The following is a 14,358-nucleotide window of genomic DNA, read 5'->3' as shown; positions in this document are numbered from 1 at the left end:
GCTAACGTAATTTGCTGTGACAGCAAATAGTTCGCTGTTACAGCAAACTTTTTCTATCCGTGCAGCTTCTAGGTGGGGCCTAGCAGGGTTAGCCCAGGTGGAAAATTCTTGGGTTTTGAAACGGTCAAACAAGGCATAGCCCAAGGAATTTATACTGTGTTACTACTATTATTTTGTTTAAAAGTGTCAATACTGCATGTTTTTTGATTCAAATAAATATTTATTTGCATTAATAAAATATTTTTCTTGAAACAACTAAAAATTTTCTTGAATCAAATATTCGATTATTTGTCATAAGTAATTCTTTGAATTGAAACTAAAACCTCTTTAATTGCGGTAATTATTATTTTATTTGATCTAAATACATTATTTATTTGCATAAAATGTAAGAATTTTTTGATTCAAATAAATCAAAATTTGAATTGAATAAATAACTTATTTATTTACTAATTCTTCCATTTCTAAATTAAAATCTTACTCAAATAAATAAATTAAAAAATATGTAATTTCTGCATACTATGATCGCATATTTTCATTTTTCAACTAATTCATACATAGAATTAATGATTAAACGCAAACCTGAGAAACAAATAAATCTAACGCATGGGGGGAATCGAACCTATGACCTACGGATTATGAGTCTAACGCTTTACCAACTATGCTACGCACGCTACGTGAAAGCAAATGTTAACTTCTTGAAGTCATTTAAACTTGCAAAAGACCTAACTCAGAAAAGTGCTTAACATTATTTAATTAAAATTAAGATATTAAATTATATTTTCCAATTAAATGCAATTAATAAAATATAATTAATTATATATATGTTTATTTGAATCAATTACATAAATTTATTGTGTCAAATACTTTTTATTTGTATCAAATAAACGAAATATTTGAGTGAAATAAATGAATGAATAGTTTCAAGTAACTCATTATTTGTATTAAATAAATTCATTTATTCAATTCAATTAATTATTTAATTGAACCAAATACGATTTATTTGGTTCAAATAAATGCGATTCAATAATAATTCAAGTTATTTGAATCAAATACATATTTTTTGATCCAAATAAAAAGTATTTGAACCAATTAAATATTTTTCAAATAATTTGAAGTATTTGAATCAAATAAATTTTTTTTTTTCAGTGTAGGCAAGTTGTATCAAATGTTAAATCATGAAATTAAGGCAAGCTCTTTTTTTCTTGCATATTCACCCAGAGAAATGATTTATTTGAATCAAATGAAATATATTTGAGTGAATTAAACGTATATTTGTCTCGGAGCCTACTAACTTATTTATTTGGCGTAAATAAAAATTTTATTTGTAAGAAATAAATTTTTCTTTGGCTCAAATAAATTTTTTATTTCAATGAAATAAAATATATTTGCAACAAATAAATGAGTTAGTAGGCTTGGAGACAAATATATCATTTCTCTGAGTGTTTGATACAACTCAAAATATTAAGAAAATAGAATTAATTGAGTTTAGTACTTAGGTACTGTAAAATCCTGTGAAAAGAAACTGGACAAGCATTTTACTTTGAAATTAACGAAATTTTCTCGATTGGGACAGACTATTATTCCATAGGCATCATCAATTAGCGAATACCTTTTTCATTGTTCTCTTTGTTATAATATCAAGAATTACCTACATTATTGGAATGTTCCCGTGTGGAAAAATGTTGGGGAACTGACAGGGTCCTTGCTAGACCGTCTGCTGTCTATCTAGGTACTGAATAGACCGTCTCATCATGGCGCTACTCAGAATGGTGACGATTCATCCATGACATGGTCTGATCAGACGGGCTATTCATGGTCTAAGCAGCAGCGCTAGTAAAATCTAAATTAGCTTAATTAAAAATAAATAAAAATTATTATATAAAAAATACGAAACCTTTATATTTTGTTTTAATATAATGTAAACAATGCGGAGTAAATAAAAAAAAAGTATTTTCCACATATTTACGGAATTATCTTGTAAGTCGACCACCGAGATTTGAACCCATGACCATATTGTTTTTTCACCAATTGCGCCTGCTACCGTATGGGAGCTGCGCCTAGGCGCGCTCGACCAAGGGAGGCTATGAAAATTTGTTACAAAGTGTCAGTCATAAGGAACAACATCAAATAAATATTTTTTGAACCAAGTAAACTGTAATTGAATCAATAATTTTGGAATTTAAACAAAGATAATTTATAATTAACTCAAGTAATATTTATTTACTGCAAATAAATATTTATTTTATCATATTGTCAATTATAACCTATTATTTGAATATTAAAAAAAATTTCAAAAAAAGTTTCTGAAATTATAAAAACAAGAAATTTTTTTTATTAAAGTTAAAAAGAATAAAAGTTTTTAACAGATTCAAATAAAACCTTTCTTTCTCGAGTTGCAGTTGACTAATATTTAAAGAAAAGGATTTTTCTTTTCTAATTGTTTTGTTACAATTTTGTTGATTGTAAATAAGAGTAAATTTACTTGAGAGTAAATTTCTGGGATAATATTAATAAAATTAAAAACTTAAAGAATATAATAAAATTATATCTCTTTTATAAAATACTTCATACCATGGATTGTTTTTATAAGCACTATAATAAATGTCATAAGTTGTCACTGCAGTTTTTTTAACATAACCAACAAATCTTAGCAGTCTAGACAAAGTATAGACGGTCTTGGCAGTAACTTACAAGACGGATAGGCGTTGCAACCAGAGTTGCCAATGGCTACTTAAATGCAACTGCGCTTGCGCTACGACAACTCTCTTATAGGTCGAAAAAAGCGCGCTTATATATAAAATACTTAATATAATAAGAAAATGTTAAGAAAGCAATAAAAAAACATTTTCTCTATTGAATTTAATGTTTTTCTTGTTAATTATATTATTTTCTTTTACAAAATATTAATTTCCTTAATGTACTTAAGTATATAAAAATAATAATAATATTAATAATTTTATTATATTTATATCATTATTATTGTTATTATTTTTTTTTATAAAATATATAATTTATTTTTATTATTATTTTCATTAAATTTTTATTAATTGATTATCTCTGATTATATTACATCTATATATATATACAATATATACTTCAAAAAAATTTCACTGCATTTTTTTAAAAATATATATATATATATATATTTCATAGATAATTAATAAATAATAATTTAATGATAATATAATGATAACAAAAAATAATATAATATAAATAATTATTATATTGATGATAAAAAATAATGACATAAATGATATAAATATAATAAAATTATTAATATTATTATTTTTATATACTTAAATATGTTAAGGAAATTATTATTTTTCATTAGAAAGCAATACAATTAGTAAAAAAATAAATAAAGTAGCGTTTAGGTACGGTCATTGGCAAATCAGGACGGTCTACGCAGCGACTTACAAGACGGACATATTTGACTTGAAACATTTTCAAATAAGACCGTCTGATTAGTCCATGGTGAGGCCCCAATCAGACCGTCTACACTAGACGGTCTTGTTTATTGCTGATCGGGAAATCATTGGACTCTAGACTTCCCCAACATTTTTCCACACGGGTTCGATAACACATTTTTTAAATAAAGTAAACTAAAGAAAAAAGAATCACGCACGACGAATGCCAATGTGTTTAAAAATTTCGTATATAATGAAAACATTGATTAATATTATCATCAACAAGTGTGATTTATATTACCGAAAAGAAAAATTTTCATGCATAAAATTTAATTAAAAAATGTCTTTAAAAAATATTTTTAAGTATTCAATAGATGGAAAAATAAAAATTATTATTCTCATTGATATGTAGTAATTTTCATAAGATAAAAGTAGTAAGTAGGCAACTTTGGCCCAAATTCAATCAGTAATTTATTTAATTGCCTAGTTATTAAGCTAATTGCCTGAAGAGTCTTCGGCAAATAGAAAATTGACGAATATTCTATAGCAGATTCTATAACTATAGTTAATTGATTATGAACATTAGAAATAGTTTATTGATGAAAATGCAACACTGGAGGAAAATTGTATTGTATCAAGAAAACCCATTTACTTATCTGTATTTGATTCATCATTTTCTTGATCGAAGAATATTTTACTAGTTTGAAGTAAATGAAAATTAGTGAATCAAATACTAGCTCTTTTTACAAAATTTGAAAATGTTTTTATAAAATTTCATATTTATTTTCTTTCCGTGTAGAAGATATAAAAATAATAAACATAAAGCTAAGCAATATTGAAAATATCTAAAACTTATTCCAAATTCAGAAAATTGTGACATTTCAATTTTTATTTATATAATGATAAACATGTATAAATAATTACTGACTATTTAATTTTTTACATTTTCCATGGATTACTCTTCAAACGGAAAAGAAATTTGATAAAATAACATCTATATACATTTGACTTCTAATTTCCATGAATATGTATGTGAGAATTTCATGTTAATATTAATTATAATAATCATATAAAATAATTCATATTACTCACGTCACCGTTACGTATTTATAAATAAATAAACACAAATAATAAAATAATTTGAATTACAATATGGGCAAATCCACGAAACTTTTAACTTTCAAGAAAAAAAAATTTCTTTTTTTAATTTGCAGGTACATTGATGTCACTTTGTATACATGTTTAAGTACATTTTAGCACTACAAATTTTTATGCGCGATTCATTTTTAGCTCACGCCGTCAATGTTTAACTCTTTAAACTCTTTAATGTTAATAAATTACATATAAAATTGAAAAATTCAACTTTTTTTATTTTTGATATCGGAGTGGTTTCCAAAGTATTTTCGTCCTCTGAACACGATTCTGGCACCCAAATTTGCTTAGCACGTCAGGATTTTGAGAAAAGAGGTGGTAAAGACTCCAAAAAAGTGTTTTCAGCATATTCTTAACTTAATAAAATTTATTTCACTCAAAATCATTAAGCGGCGTTTTTGTGTTCAATTATATGTATGAAAATGTTTCGATCATACCATAGATTGATCTGTTTAAAGCAAAAATGCAGTTGTGCCTTTCAAAAATGTATAAATTTAAATTAAATCTCGATTTTTATTATCATCTTTAAATTGTTGCCACAGGAATACAATTAGAGGCACATCATTGGAAAAGGTCTTAAGATTGTTGTTTTTTCATCACCTTTTAAGAAATGCATTGAACTTTTATTTTTATCCAACGCCGTAATAGATATTTTCATAAGAAGACTTTCAATTGAATTTTTTTAAAAAGTTCTATCACTCAATCAAACCTTCGTAGTTTTAGTTTTAGTGGAGGCACACTAATGGGATAGTGAAAATTTGTTGACAAAATATGTCTGTTAGATATTTCCATAGTAGCTGAAGTGATATTTTACACGCCGCAAAAATAAAAACGTTAAGAATATAAACTTTTTCAAGAAATTCAAATGAAATTTAAGCATTTTTTCACTTTTTAACTTAAAAGTTTACTAATTTGAATTAGTGACTCACTTTTTGCTTCTCAATTAGTAAAATTTTACTAATTATTAGTAACTTTTACTAACAATTAGTAAAATTTTACTAATTGAGAAGCAAAAAGTGAGTTACTAATTCAAATTAGTAAACTTTTTTACTAATTCAGATTTAGAGAATAAGGATAACATTCTCATCATGCCACTCGCGTTTCACGCTCGAAAATTAGAAAAATGCAATAGCAAAAGAAAAGGGTTCATTAAAAAATTTTAAATGTTGATTACTTTAGAGTGGAAGAGTGTACAATTTTAAGAGACTAAAATGGAGAATGTAAACAAGTTAATTTTCAACTTTTAATTTTTTCACTTTTCAACGGTTTTGATTATTATTATAGAACTACCGTCTGAGGGTTGGTTTAGTAATTTAATGTAGACCATCAATTGATTAATGTAAATAAAAAAAATATTTAACAAATAAATAAAGTTATCCCAAGTCGGTAGATACTAATCGAAAACTTATGTAATTCTGATACAACAAGCAAAATATGAACTATTTTAGATTAAGGGATTTTTCGAAAACAATTGCAATGTTAGAAATGGAAAATAATGGTTGGACTTAAAAAAAAAAAATTCGTAAATTTATTAGTAAGTTAATGTTATTTGTGTTAATTTAAGGTGGTTTAAACACAAATAATACATATAGTTGCACACGTTTTTTCAAAATAAAGTAATTTTGCCCTGCATTTTACCCATTTTTCATCCGTTTTTGTCTTTTTATTAAAAAAAGAGGTATAACTTTTTTGATTTAATCGCTATTAAAAATTGTCAAAGGAAAAAAGTGTTTATTTTTACTCTTTTTTATCGAAAAAAAATTGAAAAAATTTGTTTTTTAAAAAATTATTATTTGTATTTTTAAAAATCCTCTCGTCATTTTTGAGAGATTAATGTGATAAATAAGCATACCAAATTTTATCCAAATCCATTAAAACCTGTTAAAGATATCGTGTTCACAAAAACGATACACACACACACATCCGGACAATTAATCAGGATCTCATATAACATGTTTCTAAATAGAAAGAAATCTGTTTTCACTATGTTTAAAAATTTTATAAACGAAAGGACTTACAAAGCTTCCTCCACGAGAAAGCAAAAAATGTTTAATTGTTCCTTTTAGGTTTGTATACATAATGGTACGTAATTATATACGGAAAACGAAGCTTATTGACCAAGAATGTGGTGATCATCTGAAGAAAATTGGTTAAACCTCAGATTTTAGTTCAGACGAATTTTAATGCAATATGTAATTGATATTCAGAAAATGTTCAAAACATTTTCTATGACAATTTTAGCATTCGGATTCTTTTAACTATCCTTGCCCCGGTACTAGTGCAAGGATAGTTAAATTTTTTTTTTACTTTTTCATACGTATCTCGTATAGGGATTGCACTCTACAGCAGAATAATGTGTTTTGTGTAAAAAGGTTTTTGTCGATACCACAGATTATACTGTATATTCTTGAACATTGCAAAAATTTTTTTAATACTTTCAAAATAACATTATTATTAAATTATTGACGTTAATTAACTTTATTGTTAAATTTTTAATTATAATTAATTATATTAATTATAAAAATTTTAAATCTTGATTAACTTACTATTTTTGTATTTATTGCTTCCTCATGGAGGAAGTATTGTTTTCGCGAAATTTTTCGAACTCATTTTTTTGACATATCTTTATGTTTTTTGACCTCAGGAATCCAAAAATGACATTTTTAGAAAATGTCATTCCGTATGTGTGTGTGTGTGTGTGTATATACATTACATTTTCATAAATATCTCAAATTCTATAAAAGCTTTAGGGCTGAATTTTTTTTTAAATTGTAGATCTCACTTGGGGACATAAAATGAGAAAACTTTGGGACAAATTAATACATATTAACTATATTTTTTTTGACTTTTAAAAGTTTTGAAAAATCGTTTTTTGCCCATAACTTAAAACACATGTTTTGAAAGTTGGGATGTTTTTACTTAATTTTGTAGAGTTTTTTAAGACGCATTTTTTGAGCTATTGACGAACAATCTGCTATCATTTTATCCAAAGTTATTTACATTTTAAAAATCATAAAAAATCGTTTTTTGCTTATAACTTTAAAAAAATGTTATGACACCTACAGTTTTCTTAGTCTCATTTTGTAGAGATTTTCAAGACGCATCTTTTGACCTATTAACGAACAGTTTACGATTACTTTATCCAAAGTTATTGACATTTTAAAAATAAATAATATTGATAAAAACCTGTTTGCATGAAATTGGCTAAATACCAATCATTTTTAAATATAAAGTTATACACACATTATTTTATTTTAATTTTTAGTTTAATTTTTTACTTATTATTATATAAATAAATATAAATAAAAAATCGTAAACTGATCGCAAAATATCTCCATGAGGAAGCAAAGTGTTCATGGAATGAACACAAAAATACATACTTCAACTTGGCAGCGGTTTTCTTTTTATTTAATTTAAAGCATGTAATTCAAATTATTTTATTATTTCTGTTTATTTATTTATAAATACGTAACGGTGACGTGAGTAATATGAATTATTTTATATGATTATTATAATTAATATTAACATGAAATTCTCACATACATATTCATGGAAATTAGAAGTCAAATGTATATTGATGTTATTTTATCAAATTTCTTTTCCGTTTGAAGAGTAATCCATGGAAAATGTAAAAAATTAAATAGTCAGTAATTATTTATACATGTTTATCATTATATAAATGAAAATTGAAATGTCACAATTTTCTGAATTTGGAATAAGTTTTAGATATTTTCAATATTGCTTAGCTTTATGTTTATTATTTTTATATCTTCGGCACGGAAAGAAAATAAATATGAAATTTTATAAAAACATTTTCAAATTTTGTAAAAAGAGCTAGTATTTGATTCACTAATTTTCATTTACTTCAAACTAGTAAAATATTCTTCGATCAAGAAAATGATGAATCAAATACAGATAAGTAAATGGGTTTTCTTGATACAATACAATTTTCCTCCAGTGTTGCATTTTCATCAATAAACTATTTCTAATGTTCATAATCAATTAACTATAGTTATAGAGTCTGCTATAGAATATTCGTCAATTTTCTATTTGCCGAAGACTCTTCAGGCAATTAGCTTAATAACTAGGCAATTAAATAAATTACTGATTGAATTTGGGCCAAAGTTGCCTACTTACTACTTTTATCTTATGAAAATTACTACATATCAATGAGAATAATAATTTTTATTTTTCCATCTATTGAATACTTAAAAATATTTTTTAAAGACATTTTTTAATTAAATTTTATGCATGAAAATTTTTCTTTTCGGTAATATAAATCACACTTGTTGATGATAATATTAATCAATGTTTTCATTATATACGAAATTTTTAAACACATTGGCATTCGTCGTGCGTGATTCTTTTTTCTTTAGTTTACTTTATTTAAAAAATGTGTTATCGAACATTCCAATAATGTAGGTCATTCTTGATATTATAACAAAGAGAACAATGAAAAAGGTATTCGCTAATTGCTGATGCCTATGGAATAATAGTCTGTCCCAATCGAGAAAATTTCGTTAATTTCAAAGTAAAATGCTTGTCCAGTTTCTTTTCTTAGGATTTTAACATACCTAAGTACTAAACTCAATTGATTCTAATAATATAAGAAGATGATGTCGATCATTCCGAGTAAAGGATTAAATAAAACACTATTCTTTACGTTTCAATGGCAGAGCCATCCTCTTCAGAAACTTAAAAAGAATGAAACATTATTTATAAAAAGAATTTTTCGTTAGAATAAATAAAATTTAGAAGTGATTAACCGTCTCAATAGACACGATTGCTATAAATTGATTCTATTTTCTTAATATTTTGAGTTGTATCAAATATGCAAGAAAAAAAGAGCTTGCCTTAATTTTATGAATTAACATTTGATTGTCTAAACAATCTATCATTTCATTTTGAATCGTCAATTTGTATATTGACGTTATTTAATCAAGATTACTTTCTCTATACTGGTTAACGAATTAAAAATGTACAAAATTAAAATGTAATTATATTCGTGTACATGCTTATCATATAAATTCATAATCATAATTGAAATAATGTGTGCTAATCAATTTTTTTAATGTGACGATGTTTTGAAATTGGAGAATAAAATAAATTATTTAAAAAGTTATTATCAAATTTTTGAAAAACAAAGAAGGATTTTCGTATATAAACCGAAAGCAAACACGACAAATATCATCTTAGTACAAGACATTGTATAACAAACAAAATGAACAATTTTCAAATATTTTCCATTTTGTTTGGCATTCTGCTCATTACTTTGATATCTTCTGATGCAGGGACCATTAAATCTTTATTGAAAAATGTAAGTTTTTTATTAATTTCCATTTCATTTTCGAATAAACTTTTTATAGTAGTATAAATATATTCTAGTATGGTCTAAAATGTATTCCTTTGATTTCTCCAAAGTTATCCCAAAGTGAAAAAATATACCTGTATATGATTTTTTTTTTAAATTGGAAAATATTTAAAAGTTGCTTAAAAACCCACGAAACTAACAGTAAAAACTCCATAAAGCACCAATAATAATTTTCTTATAAAATTGTCAAAAATCAATCAAATCATTTCTGCTTTGAACTAGTTCTTGAAGAGGGATTAAAAAATGATAATCAATAGTTTATTTAATAATTTGTTAATATAAACTATTTTTTATGGTGGTTTTTCAAAAATTTCATAAAGTTTTTGATAGTTATTATAATTTGAGTGGTCTTTGACGATTGTATTTTTAATGTAGGTAAATGTATGCTATCTGATATATTTTTATATTTTGAAATTATAAATTAATTAAATTTGCACGAATAAAATAAATGTTCGCAGATTAAATACTTTTGTATATTTTTATACGATATTTTTTAAACAAATATATTATACATATATAATTCAACCTTATTTTAGTATTGATATAAAGTTGAAAATATTTAAATTTGTTTAAAACATATTTTCTAGTTGATTTAATGTAAATAATATATTTAATGTAAAAATATATATATTATTTGGTAGATTTTAAACTATATTTACATAATTATGTTTTTAATTAAAATCAAATATAAATTATTATTGAACACAATAATATTGCACAGCTGCAATATAAAGTTAGTTTGTATAAGATTTGTTGAATTGCAGTAAACCAACGCTAAAAATTGTCTGAATTTGTCAATTTTCTTTGGTATTTCGTTTACACTTTTAATATTTTAAATATTATTTTGCAACGTTTTAAATCAGATAATGTTGTATCGTATATTTAAAATTCAAAATTTTAATTATCATTAATTCATTCAAAAAAATTAATCTTCAATCTTAATATTAATTGTACATTGTTTTTTATTTTCAGGATCTATATTCAAAATTGTTAGTCAAACGCTCACCAGATTGGTAATTAAACTTTTTAATTTAAATAATTTTTTTTTTTTGTGAAAATTATAAGGCAAAGTTTTTTTTTTTAGTTAGAACTAAAAAAAAATAATCTAAATTTTATAGGATTGCTTTCATTTTTATATATTTTTATTTATTTTTTTTAATACATTCCTGAAAATATATTGAGATTTTGTAAAATGTTTCAGAGTGTGCCTGATAAAACTTTTTGTTGAAAAAATTTTAAAAAAAAATTTTTTTTCAGTTTTTAAATTAAAATGTTTGCTTTTTATAAGTAAAGCGAATTATATTAACAAATAAAAAATGTGTTGTTTTGAAAAATAAAAAAAAGATTAAAAAATAGTTGTGTTTAACATATTACATATTTTCTTTAGGTCTGTTCTAAAACTTTTTTGCTTTAGTTTAGATAAAGAAATTTTATTTTTTCAAAATAAAAATTGAGAAAAATTTTATTTACCATTATGTATTTGTTCATAAAGAAATCTGATAAGTACTTGAGAAAATTGAAATATTCAATTTTATTTTAATATCATCTTTTATAAATCGTTTTTAAGGTGTTAGTCGCAGTTATAATTTTAAAAACTCTTCTAGAAAAAGTCAATTGAACATGATTCAGAACGATTGAGTATAAAAATTTCTTAATGGTAATATTATCGGTTAATATTACTATAATATTACGTGCTACTTTGGTAATCTTTGAAACAATGATATTTTTCTAGACTGTTTAATTAGTTACCATTCTTAAAATTTTCAAAAACTTCCGCCAAATAATAGTGCATTCAGTATAAATTTTTGTCGAGCTGCGCAATGATCATTTACATTAAAGTTAAAACTTTAAACGCGTTTTTCTCGGAATTATGTTTTAGAAAGCAGTGACCACGATTTGTCGAGAACCGCTTAGCTTGACCGAATTATTTTATATTGTGCAGGCTTCTTTAATATATCAAAACTCGCTGCTTGATCATAGATATTTTATTAAAAATAAATATTTTTTAAAAAAGCTACAATCAAATAGCGTAGGAACTAGTAAACTAAAAATATGAGAAATGGTTGTGATCACCCCAAAAACCTTTCCAAAGATCATCTTCCAGCGAAATAGCTGTGTTTCTTTTAATTATTTATATTCTGTAATAAAATAGTAATAAAAGTGTGAACTTTGTAGTGGACAAATTTTTAGAGAAAAATCGCCAAAAAACATGCATTTTTCGATCATCTGACTGCGACTAACCCATTAAAGCATCCCTATAGTAGAAATTTGTCCTAGCTATAATAAAAGAACTGGCCTGTCGTGCTTGAATTTGTCTAGTTACTTTACTAGTCAGCTCGTTAAAATCTCGAATGTCATGTCACAATTTTGTCATCAAGTTATTATCCAGCACAACTTGATAATTATATTTGTCAATATGACTTTTAAAAAACTAATTAAATTAATACGTTCGTCTCTGATTCATGACAGCTGCAAACATTTACAACAAATAATGCTTTGCAAGTGTATATTTATTGCAATTAAGTAAGTTATGTAAAAAATATATATGTGGAACAATAATTTACGGTGATTTTCATAAAATGAATATTGATTTATATGCTCTTGAAAGCAAAGTTCATTTTTTCTTACATTTAATTTTTTCGACCACCGAGGTATTACGATACATTTTCATGTGTTTTGTATGCACTGTCTTTTTTAAGAAAGGAATATTAATATTATTAATTTATTAAATAATTAATTTTTATAAACAAGTTGTAATTTTTTTACACCAAGCAAGCAAGCGAAATGTCAATACACAAAATCCTAGCACAACTGTCCAGTTACTAGACTTATTGTAGCGCCACCGCCATAACAATGATATAAGAATATAATTTCGAGCAGCACTGGACAGTGCCATTAAAAAAACTGGATAGCTTTGAGTCGTGGAAATATCAAGTTTAACTTGAATTAATTTCAAGACTGTTGGTCAGTCACCATACAGTAATTTGCAATTTTAGTTAGAATCATCCGGCACAAGAAAAACTCCCCAGTAACTTGACGAATTCTAATAGTGCTATGACAAATTTCTATTAGGGATTGCGTTAGTAGTCGTTGATTCAAATGATAACCTAAATGGTTGTTGTTTTGAATAATTATGTGGGGAGGGCTTTTCCTAAAAAATTTGCAATCTTTTTTATTGAATAATGTCTTATTATAAACATGTAATTCTAGTGAGAGTAGCAGCTCTGACAGTTCTTCGATGGACAGTTCTTCGATGGACTGTTCTGACGCTAGTTGGTATTGTTGTTCGGAACAATCGACTGTTAAACCAGCAGGAGTACCACCAGGACCTGCTGGAGCAGCAGGAAATGATGGTCAAGCAAGAGTTGATGGTAAAGCAGGACCTTCTGAACCAGTGGGAGCTGGTGAAACAGGATCTACTGGAGAGAAAGGAGATCCTGGAGTGCCAGGACCTCCTGGACCTCCTGGACCTGTTGGACCTCCTGGACCTGTTGGACAGAATGTTCCACAGGTTTATGAAAATAGGGATAATGAATAAACATATATTATGAGATAAAATGTCACAAATATGTCTTTAATTTTATTTTCTCATGTTTTGCGTTTAGAAACGAATGTCAATCATTTCATGTCAATTATTCTGTAGTGTATGCCTGAAAAGATATTGTTCAAGTGTCGTTTAAAGCAAAGAAGAATTAGTTTGCAGGAAGGTTAGCACAAATGACGCCTAGGTAAAATAAAAATTTAACATAAATTAGATTGAGAAGGAATTTACTCATTTGCTATGAAGTTACATGTTGATGCAAATGCAGAATGCAAAACCTAAAATAATGAGAGTGAAAGAAACAGGGATATATCACTATCCCTTTCACTCTCATTATTTTCAGTTTTTCTTTTTGCATTTACATCAACATGTAACTTCACGCTTATTCAAGTGCGTACACTCTTCTTGTAATAATCGACTAATAATGTGTTATTACGTTAGTTAATATAATGATAATAATATTTTGCTATAAGTAACCCTGTTGAAAATTCCTATGTGAGAACACATATGGGATCCCATCCAGAATCTCTTGTGAGTTCTTATGTGGGTTCCCATACAGGTTCACACATAAGATCCTGTATGGGAACCCACATAAGAACTTACAAGAGATTCTGGATGGGATCCCATATGTGTTCTCACATAGGAATTTTCAACAGGGAAAACACGTGTAATATTATAGTCTAATAAGTGATCAAGTGTACACTTCTTTAACCAGTAAATCCCTTCTCGAATTAGATTAGATAGAGATATGGCCATATTCTATGTAATCTGATTTTACTAATTATTTTATCACATTATTATATGTTTTATTGATCTTTATTAATATATTATTACTTTTGTATAGGTTATGAGTATTTTAAATATTTTTATATTTCTCTCTTGTTTTT

The 14,358-nt window shown here is 25.7% G+C and overlaps 1 protein-coding gene across 4 annotated transcripts in view; it reads left to right on the top strand.

The window, feature by feature from the left end:
* LOC127284873 (cuticle collagen 40-like) overlaps positions 1–13,488 on the top strand; it is a 43,115-nt gene extending 29,627 nt beyond the window's left edge. For 2 of the 4 annotated variants that reach the window (XM_051310577.1, XM_051310576.1), the window contains exons 2-3: positions 10,903–10,943; positions 13,141–13,488. In XM_051310577.1, coding sequence (XP_051166534.1) covers positions 10,903–10,943; positions 13,141–13,468 — 369 coding nt within the window. In that variant the 3' untranslated portion in view covers positions 13,469–13,488. Of the gene's footprint in view, positions 1–9,618; positions 9,877–10,902; positions 10,944–13,140 lie in introns of those variants that run through there. The other 2 variants (XM_051310575.1, XM_051310574.1) reach the window with 2 other exon arrangements.
* Positions 13,489–14,358: the final 870 nt, after the last annotated feature.

Source organism: Leptopilina boulardi, unplaced genomic scaffold (genome assembly GCF_019393585.1).
Source record: "Leptopilina boulardi isolate dan_hultmark-lab unplaced genomic scaffold, ZJU_Lbou_2.1 LbouV2_327, whole genome shotgun sequence".
NCBI lineage: Eukaryota > Metazoa > Arthropoda > Insecta > Hymenoptera > Figitidae > Leptopilina > Leptopilina boulardi.
This window is presented reverse-complemented; position numbering and strand designations above follow the sequence as displayed.